We start from the raw sequence: 21,700 nt of genomic DNA, 5'->3' as shown, positions 1-21,700 counted from the left end.
AAATATAGAAATATAGAAATATAGAAATATAGAAATATAGAAATATAGAAATATAGAAATATAGAAATATAGAAATATAGAAATATAGAAATATAGAAATATAGAAATATAGAAATATAGAAATATAGAAATATAGAAATATAGAAATATAGAAATATAGAAATATAGAAATATAGAAATATAGAAATATAGAAATATAGAAATATAGAAATATAGAAATATAGAAATATAGAAATATAGAAATATAGAAATATAGAAATATAGAAATATAGAAACAGACATATAGAAATATAGAAATATAGAAATATAGAAATATAGAAATATAGAAATATAGAAATATAGAAATATAGAAATATAGAAATATAGAAATATGGAAATATGAAAATATGGAAATATGGAAACATAGAAATATAGAAATATAGAAATATGGAAATATGGAAATATGGAAATATAAAAATATAGAAATATATAAACATATTCCCGAAAGGGATACATACGAAAACCGTCTGAAGTAAAAATATCTCAAAATTTATTATAATTAATTTCATTTTATCGTCTCGCATCTCCAATTTTCGGTCTGCGCAAGGCCCCTTCGTCCATAATTAACTCGAGACCTAATTTATTCACTGTCGCGAACGTTTCCTGTTGGGCTGGGCTTGAACAGAAAAAGAAGAATCTTTCGAAAAAGCCGCGTGTCACAGGAAGAACTCTCGTCGACAGTCGATCTCGGCGTAAGAAGAAACGTTCTCACGGCCTACCTCTCTGGTTAACGGCTGATTGATCGGTTAAACGTATTTACCTGGCCTGTTCCCCGGTTCAGAAACACGTGTAATAACGCGCGAAGTGTATAATTAATAAAGCGAACGATACGCGGGGCTAATTAAAAAGGACGCGAGAGGTGAACTGGAGGAAATAGCAACTTATTCTTCTAGTCGAAGATGCTAATTTCGAACGGTATACACTAATTCCATCGATACTTCGCTAGCGTTCGGAATATTCAATTTTGGAAGAAACAGGACAAATTTTTTATCTCGATTCTCTTAACAATAATCCATTTTCTTGGTTATAATTTGTTCAATAAAAATTAGTAAATTGATGAATACTAATTTGTAAACTGGTAAATTTAAATTTGTAAATTGACAAAAGATAAATTTGAAAATTGACAAATTTAATAGATAAATTTGTAAACTGACAAATATAAATTTGTAAATTGATAAAGATGAATTTGTAAATTGACAAATATAAATGTGTAAATTGGTAAAGATAAGTTTGTAAACTGAGACAAATATAAATTTGTAAATTGATAAAGATGAATTTGTAAATTGACAAATATAAATTTTTTAAATTGACAAATATAAATTTGTAAATTGACAAAAATAAATTCGTAAATTGACAAATTATATAAGTTCATGAATTGAGACATGTAACTTCATCTATTAATAAACATAATTTCAGGGAAATGGTACGAGTTTATTATATCTGCTAGAAATTAATGTACTTGAATTAATAAATTAATAGATTAATGTATGTACCTTCATTTCTTGACAAATATAAATCACAGAATTAAAATAAACCAAGTTCGTATGTTAGTAAATTGTTACCTGTAACATTATCTATTGAGAAATATAATACTTTATTGAAAAATAAAGCAAATATTGAGAAATATTTCATCCAAACATATAATTATCATAAAACTCAATAAAATCGGGACAAATTCTTATACATATATCGTAAAATTTAATGAAATCAATGTAAATTCTGAAGTATATTAAGAAATTTAATTCATACGAATTTAACATATCTAAGATAATTTTATAAAACGCATTGATCATCAATTTTGTTCTTAATTTTTGTATAATTTTTACACACAGTCACTCATCTTTTTCCATATTTCAAAACGCATCAAAAAATGGCTATTCAGGTATCGTTATCTCCAAAGAAATCAAAAGGAATTAGTGGAAAGGAGTGCAACTAGAGCTTGTTATAACAGTAATAGGCACCTTAGCCTAGTACACATTTCACAAACCTTCTTTAACAATCTCATTCGAACAGTAAAACGGTTTCCCCGCGTTCCACGGCACGAGACAAACTATCATCGAAAGCTCGCGTGTCTAAAACCTAATTCCCGGCGACCGGACTTTTCTCGCTCCTCAAAAGGGTTAACGAGGGAATAAATCGTCGGGGAATCAAACGGCAAGCGCTGCTCAGAATTCGCAAGCCGGGGTTCCTCGCGCGATCGAGATCCGATCCGCGTTTAATCGTGCGTGAACCCGGGCCGAGCTCGCGTGCGAGCCCGAGCCGGCACGCACAAACGCTCGGCTTCGGCTTCGGCTTCGGCTTCGGCTTCGGCTTCGAGATTCGAGCAGATCGCACGTGGAGAGCCTAGGCCGAGGCTAGGGAAAAGAACAAAAGGAACCGTTTTCACGAGGAACCTCCGGGATCGTCGCGTGACGACGATGCTTGCGCAACAGGGCCGAGGAGATCGTTGTCGCCGCGGCCGTCGCGTGGGCGTGCTACATAGTTCTTGTTACGTACGGAGAATTTTCTCGGTCGTTCTTCAAATTTTTCGAAATCTTCCTTCCTTTCGTTTGTTTTGGTTTACTTTGCTTCGTTTCGACTCGTAATGGGCGTTGCATCCAGGGGAAAACTGAACTCAGATACGCGAAATGCAACGAACCAGAGTCGGGCATTATTCGAATTATTTCGAATGAACATTTATCGAAGTTAATTAATTGAATTTAATTTCTGTCATTTCTATCATTTCTGTTATTTCTGTTATTACTATCATTTCTATTATTTCTATCATTTCTATTATTTCTGTTATTACTATCATTTATATTATTTCGATTATTTCTATTATTTCTATTATTTCTATAATTTCTATAATTTCTATTATTTCTATTATTTCTATCATTTCTATTATTTCTATTATTTCTATTATTTCTATTATTTCTATTATTTCTATTATTTCTATTATTTCTGTTATTTCTGTTATTACTATCATTTCTATCATTTCTATCATTTATATTATTTCTATTATTTCTATTATTTCTATTATTTCTATTATTTCTATTATTTCTCTTATTACTATCATTTCTATCATTTCTGTCATTTCAATAATTTCTGTCATTTCTATCATTTCTACAGGGTGACCAATTTAAATCGTGCCAGGAATACCAATGACGCAATCGACCTAAATGAATTTGATAGTACAGAAAAAATAAGATGAAGATCGAGGCTTCCGCCCGTAAACATTTCAAGCATCCATTGCAATGTTCAATTGATTACATTATCGACGATGTATTATATTAATCCTTTGGACTACGATTTATTTCATAGCTGCATTGATTAGCATCTGCTTGTTACTAATACATTCCTATGCCAGACAGAAGAAATATATGTATACATATATATTTACTATATGGCGATCGTTATTTCAATTTTTCAATATTAATGGTAGATGAGTAGAATTTAATTTCGATTTGAAAAATCTGAGTAACCGTATATATTTAATAGATCATGTTCAAAATCTTTATCACAAGTCTGACACGATATTATAGGGGAAAGGGCAAAAGGGCGAATAAGGCAATGGGCAAACTAATTAAATATTATATACGTTAAAAGTATACTGATATACTTATATAATGAAAAATGATTAACTGAGTTCAAGTAAAAGTTGAATAGTTTCCGGAATCAGATGATCCGAAATTAATAAGGCTTATCTAGGTCGACGCGTAAAGACGATTCGAAGGTCGACTTCATTTTTCAAAATGGAATCGCATATTTTTTGTTGCATCTATCGATGCAGCTCATTATTTTCTACGTAAAAGTACTCGCTTGTGTAAACGTAAAATATAAGTACACAATAAACGTAATGTAAAAATGCATAATAAACGTAATATAAATGCCCACCGATCTCAAAATCTTGTCCAGCAAGCGTAATCTCGGGAATCTGCAAAGGCCTGTGGCGGTCGGAGTGCCGTCAACATTTTCTGCTATTACTTCGATCTCTTGATTTTGTAATGGCAAGTGAATTCTTCGCATTTTTTTCGTACTGTTTATCATTAATTACCCTGTTAATGTACGTGCACGATTGTCGAAAATTTTACATAAAAATTTCGAACAGATGAATAACTTATTCGATACTATAGCTTATTATTTTCTGTAAAACTACTGTCATCAATTTTCATTAACTTTTGCAGTATTAATTTTAATTTAACGATCAGTGAAATCTACACAGTATAATCATTTTTACACTTAATTATTTGTTGCACTTTATTGTACGATGAAAATTGAATCAAACGATCGAACAATTGAAACACGCGACACTGTGTGATCCGAACACTGATCTCGAAATATTGCACAAATTTCGCGAAACTACTGGAAGCAATTTTAAATACCTCGAAACGGGCAGGGGAAACCGACTTTTGCACGGGACAACGTTCGACTGAATCATTCGGTGGACAGTATTCGAAAATGTAAATAGAGAACTATCGATAGCTGTGTTTATAGCTCTGTGCTAACGATACGTGGGCTCTCCGCAGCTTAGGTAATTTATAGAGGTGTGCAAGGTATATCGAAAATATCGAGATGTCGACGTTTGAGACGTGACGGGAAACACTAGATGAGGCGAAACCAATCCTCGGAAGTATCTTGAAAGTCGAGAATGCGACATTTTCGGTCATTTTGTAAATTATTAATATTCAATCAATTAGAGTAAATTGCTGTTGTAAATAATTAATAATGCGTTTGTTAATGAACGTTGATATTGTAGATTATTCGTATTGAATTCATTCGTATTCATTTCAGACTATTGATATGGTAGATTATTGATATTGAAAAGAGTAGAAAATATGTATTGATATTCGAGATTATTCATATGAATTCATTAGAGAACATTTATGTTCTAGATATTGTTATTGTGGATCATTGAGACTGATATTCATTAAAGAATATTAATATTGTACTCATTTGGGGATATTGATATCGTAGATTAATAACATTGAATGCATTAGAAAATATTGATATCGAATACATTACTGAATATCGATATTGTTAATTATTAATATTTATTATTATTATTAATATTTAATACATCATATTGAATATTAATATTTTATTCATTAGAAAATATTGATATTGAAGATTATTGGTATTGAATGCATTAGTTAATATTAATATTGTCTACGTTAGAAAATATTGATATTCCAGATTATTCGTATTGAATTGATTAGAGAAAATTTATACTGTTCATATTTTTATTGTGAATAATTAGGACTGAATACATTTGAGAATATTGTTATTGAATATATTACTGAATGTTGATATTGTAGATCATTAATATTTAATAAATCAATGAATATTAATATTGCACACGTTGGAGAATATTATTATTGTAGATCATAATTATTTAATACATTAGCGAATATTAATATTCTATTTATTAGAAAATATTGATATTCCAAATTATTCACATTGAATTCATTAAAGAATATTTATACTGTTGATATTGTGTTATTATTGATATTGTTATTGAGACTGAATACATTGAGTATATTGATATCGAATAGATTACTGAATATTGATATTATAGATCATTAATATTTAATATATTAGGGAATATGAATATTATATACATTAGAAAATATTGATATTATTGATTGTTGATACTAAACACAATAGAAAATGTATATGTTCCAGATTATTTATATTATATGAATTCATTAAAGAATGTTGATACTTTAGGTATTGTAGGTTTATTGTAAGATTATTGATGTTGAACACATTTATGAATATTAATATTGTAGATTATTGATATTAAATACATAAAAAAATATTGATATTGTAGATTACTGTTACTTAAGATCGTTGATACTGAATTTAATAGAGAATATTCATATTGGAAACTACTGACATGAAATACGTTAGAAAATGTTAATACTGCAGATTATTGATTTTGAATTCATTATTGAATATTAATATTGTAGATTATTCGTGTTGAATGCATTGAAAAATATTGATATTCTCGATTATTGATGTTGTAGATTATTGTGATATTGTATTACATTAATATTGTCACTCATTCATTTGGAATATATTAAAGAATATTGATACTGAAAATGATTGATATTGAACATGTTATATTAGCGATTATTTACTCAAGTATAAAATTATCGATATTAATCGCATTTATAGCGGGTGCAAACGTAATTTGCACTTGAACAGCATTTTACTATATTATAATCATCGTCTTACAAAAATGCTTGTACTGAAAAGAATGCAACGAACACTGCGTTACACAACGTTTTTAGATTAAACGAATGCCAGAAATAATAAATAATAAAAATAATGATTTAGGTATCATCTGCTGTAATCTCAAAAGAAAACGAAACAGAGAAGTGAACAAATAATATAAAACAGAATATTTTCCATGGCTATTGATGCCCACGTATTTCCATACGCACGCGCGCGCATACACGCGCGCACACACGTATTCTCGTTTAGAGCAACTGTCAACGAAATCATTTCCAAAGAAACTATTGTCCTACGATCTTTTATTGTCCCTATTGTCCTTTGCCGTCTCTTACATCTCGCGTTCATAATCGTATGAAAACCAGTTCCCATTTTGGATTCGTCGAAGGGAGGGAGAACGAAGAACACCCTCGGCCATCGTAAATGCTACGGGGGTTGGGCATGGGGTTGCCTATCCAATCCTGAAAGAGGCGAGGGTCGAATGCTACGGGGGGATCAGACAAAACACCCTTCGTTAAACGAATCCTAGGACGATTCACTTGACCGTCGAATTTTCCAGTTCCTAAAACGTTTCTCAATGGATTGCGTTGCATGCTGCTGCACTTTGAACTGCAGCTATCTGCTATGTCCGGCAGCTGTGTGTTTGAAACTGTTGGATGCAACGTTGCAATTGTGATTTAGAAAAGAAAAGTTGTACAGATTCCTAATTGAAATATTCAAATGTTTCTCTAACCGTCGAACTAATTGGTCGTGTAACAATTAAGAACAATTGACACAGTGTTAGTTCAACCAGCAACTTGCTTAATTATCGAATATAATTTAACAATTTTGAACAATTGGAGCATTGAACTATCACTAGATCAAATCAACTGGCAATTTATTTAATTATCGAGCAATTGGACAATCGAGCAAATTAAGAGCAATTGAAGGATTCAGCTATCATAATATCAAATCAACTAGTGAATTATTGAATTATTGAATATTTTGATAATCGTGGAATTGAACCAATTAAAAATCATTAAAGCACTGAACTGTCATAGTATTAAATTAAATAGAATCTTACTTACACATCAAACAATTTAACAATTTCTTTGTTTAAGAACTTTTGAGTGTAAACATTGTCAATTCAACCAGCAACTTACTTAATTATCGAATATAATTTAACAATTTTGAACAATTGGAGCATTGAACTATCACTAGATCAAATCAACTGGTAATTTATTTAGTTATCGAGCAATTGGACAATCGAGCAAATTAAGAGCAATTGAAGGATTCAGCTATCATAATATCAAATCAACTAGTGAATTATTTAATTATTGAATATTTTGATAATCGTGGAATTAAACCAATTAAAAATCATTAAAGCACTGAACTGTCATAGTATTAAATTAAATAGAATCTTACTTAATCATCAAACAATTTAACAATTTCTTTGTTTAAGAACTTTTGTGTGTAAACTTGTTCAACAATTTTTTCGTTTTATATTATTTAATAAATGTTTCCTGCAAGTGAAGATATTATTACGAACTACATCTATAAAATTGTTTTCTCCATTGAAAATAGATTCTTTTTCGTGTTTGCAGTATAAAAAACAATACGAAACAATACCAATATAACAAATATGATTATAAACCTTAAAACACTTCAATAATTAATAGATTGCAGATTATTATAAAAATTCCATTTTTCACGTAAAATTTAATGAAAATCGGAATGATAAATTGAATTCACTTACTAGAAAACATTTTATCGTAGAAATGGAATTAAAATGCCAACAATATCTGCTAATATGGTTGTTACCTTATATTTTAAAAATGTGCAAATCGCACCTGTTAAAGTCCATATAAAAAAAAATCGCTGCATAAAAATATTATTTCGAGTCGAATGTTTTCAGTTATAAACAATAGCAATATCTGACCGAAATCTGTTTTTCGTTATTCACAATCATCGAACTTCGGATTTTATGCATTTATGATATACGAGTAATTATAAAAATTCCGAGAATGTAAACAAATTAGAAAAATTTACTAACACTGTCATCTTCTCCTCAATTTATTAGTTCAATTTATTATTAAAAGGAGAAATGCATTTTTTTTTAATTTCTCTTTCCTACAATTGAATTAGAACATGTTTATTTTCCATAAAAATCCTCAGTACATGCACATTCCACATTCCATATATTACTTAATAGAAACCAAGATAATAAGTTCAATTTAAAAATGTCATCGATGTCTCTTAATACTCCTAATTTCTTACATTTTAGAAATGCGTGATCGCCGTAAATGCATATAGATCCACAGTCTAGTAATCAAGCAATTATAATTGCCAGACGAACTCGTTCTCCTTTTTGACAATTTTGCATATTTAATGGTTCTTCCATTTCCCAGTTACGTTACCCTAGAATTGCAACCGAGTGCAACCGCATATCATATTATTAACGCGGCTGAACGCAACGGTTGACTAGCGTTTCCAAGTAAACAGTTCTGTGCGTAACTATATGTAGGTAATAGACTTCTATCAATTTAGTCGTACAAGCCGTCTTTCGCCTTGCTCCTTCATTTCCCCATCGGCCGGTAGCCCGCCCGTAATTATTACCCTGTCGCTGCTCGCATGACGGATTGCAACTTTGCTGCATCCGCAACAGACCCGTCCGACGCCGCGAAGTGCTCCGCAAATCGAATTTCCTTGCTGAAACACAATTTTTTTTTATATCCGTATCCTGTACTATTGTCAAACAATTTTACTCTCGGTAATAAAAAATTAATACGTACAATATGTACAGGGTGTCCCCGAATGATATGTACATATGGGCACCAGCCTTTGAGAAAAAAACATGAAAAAAGTATAGAATAACTTTTGTATTGTTTGGAACTTACACTGGTTTGCGAGAAAATCGTGAACTAATTTTTTAAAGATCTACTACTATTAAAATTTTCTTTTAAAAAGCAATTATAATTGTGTCTATTATATGTCAGTTATAATATTTTCTAAAAAAAATATACCACAATTAAAATTTCGATGAGAAATCAATTATATTTCTAATTTCTGTGAAAAATCAATTATAAGGGAAATTTTTATTCAAAACCTGATAAAAAGTACTGTTGAAAATCAATTAGAATTGTAATTTTTATTAGAAAATAATTATCATTGACTTTTAGATAGGGTTTAATGGATAATAATTATAATTGATTTTTAATCGGAACCAACTGATTTTTAATAGCAATTATAATTGATCTTTAATAGCAATTTTAATTCCAGTAGATTTTTAGTAGAGATTACCATTCTAATTAATTTTTAAATAGAAATTTTAATTGTAAAAGGTCTTTAAATAAAAATTTTGATTGTAATTGATCTTTAAATAGAAATTTTAATTGTAATTAATCTTTAAATAAAAATTTTGATTGTAATTAATCTTTAAATAGAAATTTTAATTATAATTGATTTTTAAATAGAAATTTTTTAATTGTAATTGATCTTCAAATAGAAATTTTAATTGTAATTAATTTTTAAATAGAAATTTTAATTCTAATTGATTTGATATAGAAATTACAATATAATTACATTAGATCATTAAGTATGAAATGCATAGATTTTGTAATAGAATAATACAATAAAGTATGTATTTCATAAATAACGTCCAAATTGTTGATTTTAAAATAGATACTAAAATTACAGTCAATTTTTAAATAAGGTCAAATATATACGTATATATTATATAATTTTATCATTAAATATATATTTAATACAATTTTATCAATTTTCTGGATAACATTATAATTGCGATTGCGATTGCTGTTGAAAAAAGTATAAATATCATATATATATAAATCAATCGCAATCGCAATTATAATGTTATCCAGAAAATTGATAAAATTTTCTAAAGAACTGTCGACCATCGTCGACACGAACAGCACAACACAATAGCAATTTTATTGCAATATATCATTCTTCCTGCGGCCGACAGTCACGGGATTGCGCAACTGCCAGCGATCCTCGTATAATTCGCAGATACAGTTCTCGAAACTGACGATTGTCACAAACGCCCTTCCGGCATCGAACGGCGGAATCGTGACCGTAGATGTTGCAGGAGGACGCCCTGGCCGGGTAGATGTGCAGGCGTGCAGTTAAGAGGAGGACGGAATGTGGGGGATCATCGTGGCAATTTGAACGTGTCGAAACGTTTCGACGTCGTTCATTAAGCCGGTACGTGGGGCAGCGTGGGTAGAGGCGACGCGACGACCAGGAGAACGGAGGAGAACGCGGTGCGCGCGTCCCAGGAATCGCCGTTCACCGAGATTCCATCAATAATCGCAGGTTGCGCGGCAATCGGGCGGAGCCCGGAACTGTTCTCCAGTCGCGGTGGCCCGCGACGAACGAGCCGGTGCTCTCAGAAGCGAAGGAATTTCTGCGGAATTCGCTTGGAAATCCTTTACGGAGGTTTCGTGTGGAAGTCGTTTGCATTCGTGCCGCGGCAGATTTCGTTTCGGATAAAATATCGCGCGGTCTAACGCTCGCGAAATTAGGGTAGCTCCGAGTTGTCGGCTCGTTGCTGGCTTTCGAGTTCACTCGGCAGCCACAGGTGTTTCGTGCCGTTGCGAAAATGCCTGCTGATATATGTTCTTTGGTTAAACTTTACTTTACCGGTCCAGAGATTTTTTGCTATTTTATGCATACTTCCGTAGATTTCGTCGAGAAAACTCCGATAATTCAAGTCCCGAGACGCGCAAACCATTGGTTCAAAAGTTACACGCGCTCGAAATTGAGGCAAGCTAACCTTAAAGCAAATATTAGCCGAATAAAATATGGAGCATTCGAATTTATTATATTAAAACGACTACTCATGCATGCTTGTGCTGCCATCTACCGGCTCTTCTGAGCAATTTTTTAAATATTTGTGCTGCCATCTAGCAGCAACACTTATGGAACTATGCCTCTGTAAGGAGTATAATAAGTTCTCCCCAATTGTCCCTCAGCTTGTGAACAAAAATGGACAATCTTAGAAGTGGTGATACAATTATTCGAGCCTTACGCTTGGTTTCGATAATCGGCGACTGTAAAAATGAGCCGCAAGGCTTGAAAAATGACATCTCGTCTTCCCAAATTGTCCATTTTTCTTTATAACTTGAAGGACAATTGAGGAGAATTCACGTACCAATGTGGCGTCGCGCTAACATGTCAAAAACGCTTCAAATTCGTCAACTTTGAAGGCGTACAACTTTTGAACCAATGATTTGCGCACCTTGGGATTTGAATTTTTTTGTGCTTTCTCGACAAAATCTATAAGAATATACACGAAAAAGACAAAAATCTCCGGACCCTTAAAGTAAAGATTAGCTTTCAGTCCTTCTAAAAGCATATAAATTTAAGTTTCAGCTTTGTTTTACTTTATTAAAAGTAAAAATGGTCATATCCGAATTACAATTTTGTTGTTTAATAAAAGACTAGAAATCACTATTTAAAATAGAGCATACGAGTTGAAGTGGCCGCAGTTTGAAAAAAAACAGCTGCTTTTGTTTCTAAAAATTAACTCCAAATGATTATAAAAAATGGAATAATCGTCATATAAAAAAAACATACGCTACATTGTAGATTAATCTATGCAAAATACCAACACAAAATTTGAAATAAATCGGATGTATAGTTCCGGATATTTTGTGACGAGGTTGAAAAGTGTAGTTTTGAGAAAAACCAAAGAAGTTTTAAGGTAACCTTTCCCTTTGGTACGGAAAGATTTTTCAAACTTAACCTTCAGCTGCTAAATGTTCGAATTTCGAAATATCGCTTTCATATAACATTCGATACAGTTGAAACTTTCAGAAAATCAAAACAAAAAGAATCGATATTTTCGATCTGTTAGGATGGGGGAGGTAACGGTGAGCAAGAGTAGCAAGCAAACAAAGTAGCAAATGCACAAAGTAATAGCAACAAGATGCAAAGCAGCAACGAATCAAATAGCAGGAAACAACGCAGCAAAGAAGTTAAGTAACCTATAGCAGTGTGGCAAGAAACGGGAAGCGAAACATCAACAAAATTGTAACAAATTGAGTAGGCAACAAAGAAGCTGAAAACAAAGTTGTAAAGAAACGTATCAACGTTGGGACAATCTTAAACGAAGTAGCAAGGAAGTTAGACAACCTTGAACAAAGTATAAAGAAAGCTAGACTATATTGAACAAAGTAACAAGGAAATTAGGCGATCTCGAACGAAGTAGCAATGAACCTGGTGATCCTAAACAAAGTAGCAATGAAGATAGGCAATCTTGAAGAAGGTAGCAAGGAGGTAAGGCAATCTTGAACAAAGTAGTAAGAAAGCTAGGTAAACTGGAACAAAGTAACAAGGAAACTGGACAGACTTGAACAAAGTAGAAAAAGCTTGGCTACCTTGAACAAAGTAACAAGGAAGTTGGGCGATCTCGATCAAAGTATCAATGAAGCTAGGCGATCTTAAACAAAGTAGCAATGAAGATAGGTAATCTTGAACAAGGTAGCAAGGAAGTTATGCAATCTTGAACAAAGTGGTAAGAAAGCTAGCCAATCTTGAACAAAGTAGTAAGAAAGCTAGCCAATCTTGAACAAAGTAGTAAGAAAGCTAGCCAATCTTGAACAAAGTAGTAAGAAAGCTAGCCAATGTTGAACAAAGTAGTAAGAAAGCTAGGTAAACTGGAACAAAGTAACAAGGAAACTGGGCAGACTTGAACAAAGTAGCAAAAGGCTAGACTATCTTGAACAAAGTAACAAGGAAGTTAGGCGATCTCGAACAAAGTAGCAATGAAGCTAGGCAGTCTTAAACAATGTGACAAGAAGCTAGGCAAGCTTGGACAAAGTAGCAAATAATCTAAGCAAACTTGAACAAAGTCGTAAGGAAGCTAGTAGGAAACAAGTAACACTAGACAAAGTAACACAGAAATGAAGTAAGAAGGTGTAAAGCCGCAATGAAACAAAGTAGCTAACGAATACTACGACCTAAAGAGCAAAGTAGTAAGAAACAAGTGTCGGCGAACAACGTATGTAGCGGAGAACAAATTAACGTGGAACAAAGTAGCAATAAAATTCCTACTAACGTATTCTTAACAATGGATTATTTTCAATATCATTATGTGATAATTTGTTTATTATATGCGAACTCCTCGAGCTTTTTAACCTTGATAAAAATAAAACTGAACGAGACTGTATTTATGTGAAGCTACTTATAGGGTTGATTCTTGTTTTGTACGAATTGAAAAGGTTTCGTGTATTGTAAACAACGTTTCTTTACCGAAAAATTCATTCTGTACACATTGATAATTTCAAGAGAATTTATTTTATTTTTTAAGCTCATATTGCTTCACCGATAAGTCATATTAAATTAATCACTTTTGGTCGTGATGTCAGGGTTTATGGCAATATACTACAGTATAGTACACGCGCAATTAAGGGAGGTTCATGCCATCAGTTTGCCAGTCTTTGTGTTCTTTTTACGTAATTTTTTAAGCATATATGTCCTGGAATATGCTTTGCACCCAACAGAAAATTATTTAGTTATGCATCAATGATCGATTCATCCAATAGTAACAAACTGTCCCAAATAGCAGTTGAAAAAGAAGTTAATTGTAAAAATTAACATGTAAGAAATTAATCAATAAACTATGGAAGAACGCTATAAAAACATAGAAATAATAGAAATAATTTTCATTCGAGTCGGTTATTTTCCGAATTAATTCCTACACAAATTAAATCCTTATTAAATTGTTATTTAGATACATTTTTATTCGTTAAATGTCGAATAAAATTTGTTTCGTCGATCCTTATCTCTTTACCGTCGTCCGAATAAACTTTAGCCCAACTCTATGGCAAACAGAGTTTCCGTGAAGGTATCGTTCGATATTAATTTTCTCTGCTGTCGTTCTCTGGCATTCGGTTGCAACACGCGAATGGGAGACCGGAATTATCATCCCTATAATTTATCACGAATACTTCTGCGAATATATTCGAAATAGAAAAAAAAAATGCTTTAACAACGCGAGAGCGAAAGCAAGGGATCAACAGTCGCCCCAGAATATTGTTTACCACGTTCATGCGTGACAGCGCTATCAAACAATCGAAATATATGGCTGGACCGATACGATCTCGGCGTTGCTAACATTCTATCAAAGCTTACTCACTACCATCGGCGCGGCGGCGGCGGCGGCGGCGGCGGCGGCGAGACGTCGGAAAAACAGCCTCAACATCGGTAAAAATTTCGCCGTCATTTGCATGGAACATTGTCTCGTAATCCTTCTTATGCAACCGTAATCCTTCGGCCGGACAAATTGTCGCGTTCAGGACAATGGTAAACAGACAATGAGACCACACGCGGTGGACTCGCGCTTCAATCAATATGCTTGCTCTTATTATTATTATTATTATTATTATTATTATTATTATTATTATTATTATTATTATTATTATTATTACTAATATTATTATAAAAAAAAATATATTTATTTTTAAAATATATTTAATTAATAAAATATTATTATAAAAAAAAAAAAATTACTATTGTTATCATTATTAATATATTATATCCTCACTTTCGTGGATCTTGTTAAAGATTTTTCTCCCCTATAAAAACAAAACAAAAAATTATTATTATTAAGATTACTATTATTATTATTGTTTTTACTGTTATCCTTTGCCTCATTGACTCATCGAGTCCATTCTATAGTTTCACTAAGAATTGTCGAATTAATTTCTTTCGAAATATATTCGATAAAATTAAGTTAGAATATGAAGGATATGGGTAGGTTAAACGCATAATTACTGTAAATATTTTTCCAGCCTTTTTGACATCATTGAATAAACCAATTTGATTTTGGAATTAATTTTCAAGAAAGTTATTCTTCGTAAGAGTTAACTCGCAAAAGAATTAATTTACACAAAAGGGTTTCGAAATTGACAGGAAGTTTTGTTTGAAGGGAGGGTCAATTTCCGACAGGATTAATTTGAAAGAGGTATTAATTTGCGAAAAGATTAATTTCACGAAAGGAGGGTAATAATAAACCTTCTGCAAGAATATTTTCGAAAGGTTAAATTTGCAAAGAGGTGAATTTACAAAAAGGTTTTAAAAAATTGCACAAAGTATTAATTTGAAAGAAAGGTTAATTTGCGAAAGGAGTAATTTGCTAAGTGTTAGTTTGTAGGATGATTGATGAACGAACGAATTCATTTACGCGAAGGTTAATTCTCAAAATGGTTAGTTTTTGAAACGATTTTAAAAAATTGCTAAGGCACCAATTTCTAAATTGTCAATTTTCGAAAGGATTAATGTGAAAGTCGGGTTAATTAACACACGGATTAATTTGAAAGAGAGATTAATTTCCAGAATGGCAAATTGGCATCACGATTTGAACAGGTGACCTTGTATAATTATATTCACTGATTTCCTAATGAAAGGGACTATCGTCGTAGATGTTTAAAAGGGGGTGGTCTTATTTAAAAAGAATGAAAGTGACCTTGACACCTCTAAAAAAAAAGTAACATAAAAACAAATACTTTTATGACATTGTATTTTTAAGATATTCGAGCTATTTTTAATAACAAGAAATTTGAGGCACAAAAATTAGATAAACAAAAATTTCCGCAGATAAATAGAAACAGAAAAATTGAAAGGTTACGTCTGATAAACACATTCGGAACGAATAAACTGATCACTTAAAAAAAACTTCCTAATTTCTCATATGTCAAATAACCTCACCAATTACAATATCACAAAACGAAAATCTTGACCCTGAAAAAGGGAAAGTTCGCTAGAATCAATCGAATTGTTTATAGCACAGGATGGCAAAAAATCGTGCAAGCTATAAAATGTTCAGCAATCACGATAAGCACGAGAGGTTCGCGGTAGTGCAAGAAAATCCCGGAGTTATGGCAGCGAAATAGTGATCGGCGGAACGATGACGGCAGCGGTCAGCCGCGGACGGTCACGATCGCTCCTGAATCGGGGCCGATTAATCGAGGCAAGCGACAACGATCGATAATTGCCGTTGCCTAATCGCGACACGATGAGGTACCGTGCGGCTGGCCAACGATTATGAGACGACCTAACCCCTAGCGGCGGATCAGAGCACGATCGCTGGGGCCTCATGCTGGGCCCACTCCTTATTTACCTCGGCCGGGGCCGCAACGCGGTGAGGCAACAACGCACCATTCGGAAACCTTCGGGCTTATCTCCATCAATAAGTACCTGTCGGTTGCACGAGCGACCGGCCGCTGCACGAGCGAGTACATCGGGCCGGCTGCTACAGGTTTTGCACTCAAAATTCATCCTTTTGCCGCTCCTATTCAACTTTTCTACAATCAGATCCACAATTTCGCGAATTTCGTACATTCAATCTTTTGCAAATTAATCATTACACAAATTAACGAACATGCAGACCGCGTTTTATGGAATCAAATTCTATAAAACTTCAAACTTCAAATTCCAAATTTCTCGAAAATTTCATTTTAATCGAATATTAAATAAAATTGTTTCAGATCGAACATGGCATAAAATTGTCTTAAGGAATTGATTTAAATTTATATTACACAAATTAACGAACATGCAGACCGTTTTATGGAATCAAATTCCATAAAACTTCAAACTTCAAATTCCAAATTTCTCGAAAATTTCATCTTAATCGAATATTAAATAAAATTGTCTGAGATCGAACATGGCATAAAATTGTCTTAAGGAATTGACTTAAATTTACATTACACAAATTAACGAACATGCAGACTGTTTTATGGAATCAAATTCCATAAAACTACAAACTTCAAATTTTATTTTAATCGAATATTAAATAAAATTGTCTGAGATCGAACATGGCATAAAATTGTCTTGTGGAATTGACTTATAATGAACATTAAGTAAATTCCTTTCAAATAATTGATTTCAATTTCGATTGTGAATATTACATAAAATTGTCCTAGAAAATTGTCTTATATTGAACACTTCAAGAATCGACTTATTTTGAAAACTAAATATATTCGTCAGGTACAATTGACGTAAATTGAACATTGAATTGAATGTTATTAAAGAATTGACATAAATGGGGCATGTCTTAAAGAACGTACTTAAATTGAAGAATAAATAGAATTGTCTTAAAGAATTGACTTAAACTAAGCATCAAATAAAATTGCTTTAAAAATTGACGTAAAATGAACGTTAACTAAAATTGTCTTAAATTGATCACTACATAAAATTGTCTCAAGTCGAACGTTACATAAAATTGCCTTAAATTAAACCTTACAGAAAAATTGATACGAAGTACATATACTCTTAGGCTGAACGTAGCAAAAAATTGTCTTGAGAAATGAACTCACACATATCGAACATTAAATAAACCCTCGCAAAAGAGAAATATCAATCCACTTCCGCAAGAAGAAGATCCACAAGAACCCAAGTAATTCTCGCTTAAGTAAACCGTTCTCGAGGCGTCACGCGATCAAAAAATCCGAATGATTCGGTACGAATCTCGCGAAGGTCGACAGCTCGCCGTGTCGAATCGGCATTCTCCCTAGACAGAAAAATCGCGGCACCGTCGACTCTTCGGTCCGCGGCAATTAAAATTCTAATTGCGGATTAAAATGCGTCGATGCAAGGAAAACGTCGCGTCATCGGCAAGTCGATGGCGATCGTTGCTGCGCTCGGCAGGAAAAGTCCGAGATATCGATCTGCGTCCGAGCGGCGTCGAGTGCTATCGGCTCGTTCAATTTACAACAATTACAAAGCACAATGCAACGACGGGCCGCTGGATCGCATCGGCTCTTCCATTACGTTAAGAGGAGTTTAATCGGCCGGATTACCGTAGCTTTCGGCTCCGCAGGATTTCCAACGGTGTTCCGAGCCGTTTAAACGAAGAAAAAACCGGGACCCGGTTTATCAGAGTTCGTTACACGTTAAACGCGAGGCAATTTTACGCTTTTGCAATACAATGTTGTTGCGGAAACGGGTGCTCGTTAAAGTAACGATGGTGCTAAGTGACCGCGATCGATATGGGATTGACGTGCCGGCTGATTTCCACTCGCGCATAGGAAATTGCCGACGTCCGAGCACTATAATTTCCGCCGGCTCGCGAAACTGCTCTGATTTTTCATCGTGCGCCTCGTCGATCCTCCGACGAGGACCCTTCTTTCTGCTTTATATCGAGCCCCCTAGTGATCCGAGAACGAGGCAGATTTTTTCGATGCTGCATGCCCTGCGATTTTCAATAAATTGACGACATTGAAGCTGCTATGGTTGCTCGAGAAAGAGTCGTAGAACAATAAACGTGGACTCAATTTAAAGCTTGAAGATTCTAGCTTCGTCGCGAGTCGTTCATTTTCATACAGCACGCTTTTGCATAATGTAGCACGTGAAAAACTGGAGATGTACTCTTTCTTGAAAATGTTACGGATTAGAACGGCTATGAATATTTTCGAAAATTGTTTCAGCGATTGATCTTACCGTTGATTTGAAGATCGAAGCTTTCCCTTTACAACGATACCTTAAACTTTGGTGTACGATTTCTTTTTATCGCTTTTTCGAGCTCCGAACGAAAGGTATACGGCTTACTTTGTTATTGTAGGTTGTAGCATTTTCGATTTTTCAATTCATATCTTCAATGTTCTGCCAGTTATATCGTATGACATTATTTCTGGAAAGAATGAATGAAGGGAAGCGAAAGTAGAAGCTGCAAACGTTAAAATAAGTCGCGATTTATTGTCGTGCGACTCGTTTTTACGAAACTGTGACAGCTCGATTGTTGACAATTTATGGGAGACTAGAATTTAGTGTCGAAGAAGCGCATTGATCAATTCGGGAAAGAAAACAATCGAAACGAAATAGCGGAAAGAAACCAAGCTGCGAGGAACAAAATAACAGAAATCACAGTAGCAACGAACAAAGTAGCGGAGAACAACTTTCGCGAAGACAAAGTAGCAAAAGATCAGAGTAATATAATGCATAGTAATACAAAATTAGGAAACGAGGAATAAAGTAGAAAATAATAAATTAACAAGGAACAAAGTAGCAAATAAACCATGTAACCCTGAGAAAAGTAGCAAAGAATGTAGTGACACTGAGCAGAATGGCACGGAATGAATGACAAGGTGACAAAACAGCAAAGAAACAAATTTGCAAGGCGCAAAGCAGAAGCGAATTATTTAGCAAAAAACAAAGTAGCAAAGAAACAAAGTATCACAGGACAAAGTAGTAAGAAAGAAGTAACGGAGAACAAAGTAGTCGGTAGCAAATTAACAGGGAACAAAGTGGCCAGTGAACAAAGCTACCTCGAATAAGGTAGCACAGAAACAATGCAACGTCCGACAAAACAAGAAAGGAACGTTACAAAATTACAGAGGGTAGCACGAAACAAGTAAGAAGGAAACAAAGAGGCAAGGGTACAAAGTAACAATATGTAAAGCAGCAACCAATCAAATAGCAGAAAATATATATGATAGCAGCGTAATACGTAACGGAGAACAAAATAGCAGATAATACATTAAGTATGGAACAAAGTAGCCAGATATAAAGTAGCAAATGAACAAAGCAACGATGAACAAAATAGCAAAGAAGCGTGGCGCCTTTGAACAAAGTAACGATGTAAAATTAATCAGAGGAGTTCGGAACAAATATCAAAACAACAAAGTAGCACAGAAACAAAGTAGCAAAGGAACGACGTACACTAGAGCAAAATATTAAGGTACTAGTGGTGTGGAACAACCTAGCAGAGAACAAATGAACCTGGAACAAATTAGCAACAAAGTAGTCTGGAACAGAGTAGCTTAGAACAAAGTAGTAAAACGCGGTTATATATATAGAAGTGGCCTTGTGTCAAACAACAGGGAGACAATAATCAAATTTGGACAAAGTAGTGCGGATCAAGTAGCAAGAAAAATCAAAGTAACAAAGAGAACAAAGTAGCAACGAACACAGAAATTGAAAATTTAATGTATGAAAACGTTTCTGGAGTCACTCTGTACAGGGTGTCCCTGAAAGGTATGTACGAGCGCCAGATGATTGCTCCTAAAGAAACATGGAAAAAATATGGAATAACTGTGTTTTGCTTGGAACTTAGTTCTCGAGAAAATCGAGTTTGAAGATTCACTTTGAACAGACGCACTTCCGGCTCGATTTTCTCGCAAACCAAGTCCCAAACAAAAAAAAAGAAGTTACTCTATATTTTTCTCGTGCTCTATACGAGGTTGTGTGCCCGCTTGTACACATTTTTCAGGGACACCCGGTGCATGGCGCTCCTATCAAATCGGACATCTAAATTATTTTCGTTGTTCGTTTCAGTGAGACCTTGCGGCTCCACGTGGGCACGGTGTAGGCCCCCCGGGGGATCGGGAACGACTGGACAATAACAATGATTGTCTTTAATTACGGAAATAATAAGAACAACCCTGATCTTTAACGGTGCGCCGATGAAAGGTGTGTCTTTATCCAGAAATAGCTGGCGTTTCTCGCGGTAGGGTTCGACCTTTCAAGGAGCCCCGATGGCGCTCGAGCTATCAGCGATTATTTTAGACAGCGTTTCGCAATGCAAACACTATTTACGATATCGTGAGGTCGTTCACGGTGCATGATCGCAGGCTAACGGCGATCCGAGCGCGCAGTAACGCTGCGGAACCGAGAATTTTCGACTTTAAAGACGTTTTATTATTCTATAGCAGTTGTTGTACAGTTCTAGCACGCAGAGCAGTATTTTTTGGTCTCTCCTGAATAAAATGATATAGTTTTATGCTGAACTGTAAGCGAAGAAACGTTTAGAAACAATGATAATAGAGAAAGTATATTCAAATCTGAATTATTCAAAATAAGATCGTCGTCATTGCGACACCCGTTATCTCGTTCAAGAGTGCGATTAAAGAGAAATTAATCAGAGGTGTTGAAAGTAGAAATTTCATATTTTTTAATTAGTTAAGGTAAATCATGGCGTGTTTTAGCTTGACAAATTTGCAGCAGGTTATATATCAACGATTTTCACTGTGTAGCAATTCTTTTTAAAATCTTTTCACGGACGTGTAATGCTCGATCGTTGCCAGCAAACTCGAGTCTAATTTTACAATGACCTAAAAATTCGTAGACACTGTCAAGGCATGAACAAAGGTGCACGCCAATGTCCCGTGGCGATAACTTTTATAGTTTCACGGTAAAAAAATGGTCAAAGTCGCGTCGGGGCGTCTAAGAATTCTGAAAGAGTTGCTCGAGCGTAACTATCGCTATGACCACGAATTAATCATGTTTTTATACACATAATCCGATATCAATCTATACCGTCCGATTCATGAAAGTGCAAACAACGTCACCATGTAAATTGGAATTGCGTAACTATCGCTGTTGGAGCGCGACGCAAATCAGAACTGCGCAGTGCCATCGATAAGTCCGGAACAGGTAGAAAAATGGCCGATTAGCTATGGTTTTCCGTTGAAACGGCGGCGCGGCCATTTTTCCGCGACTCGCCGCAGTG

The 21,700-nt window shown here is 34.0% G+C and overlaps 1 protein-coding gene and 1 long non-coding RNA gene across 4 annotated transcripts in view; one reads left to right on the top strand and one right to left on the bottom strand.

Moving 5' to 3' along the window:
* LOC117220062 (protein cortex) overlaps positions 1 to 4,453 on the bottom strand; it is a 58,254-nt gene extending 53,801 nt beyond the window's left edge. For all 3 annotated transcript variants that reach the window (XM_076521897.1, XM_076521898.1, XM_076521900.1), the window contains exon 1: positions 3,913 to 4,453. In XM_076521897.1, the coding sequence (XP_076378012.1) occupies positions 3,913 to 4,065 (153 nt within the window). In that variant the 5' untranslated portion in view covers positions 4,066 to 4,453. The remainder of the gene's footprint in view (positions 1 to 3,912) is intronic.
* LOC117217497 (uncharacterized) overlaps positions 1 to 21,700 on the top strand; it is a 288,454-nt gene that overhangs the window by 21,097 nt on the left and 245,657 nt on the right. The gene's annotated exons all lie outside the window — the stretch shown is intronic.

This window comes from Megalopta genalis, chromosome 5 (assembly GCF_051020955.1).
Source record: "Megalopta genalis isolate 19385.01 chromosome 5, iyMegGena1_principal, whole genome shotgun sequence".
Lineage (NCBI taxonomy): Eukaryota > Metazoa > Arthropoda > Insecta > Hymenoptera > Halictidae > Megalopta > Megalopta genalis.
This window is presented reverse-complemented; position numbering and strand designations above follow the sequence as displayed.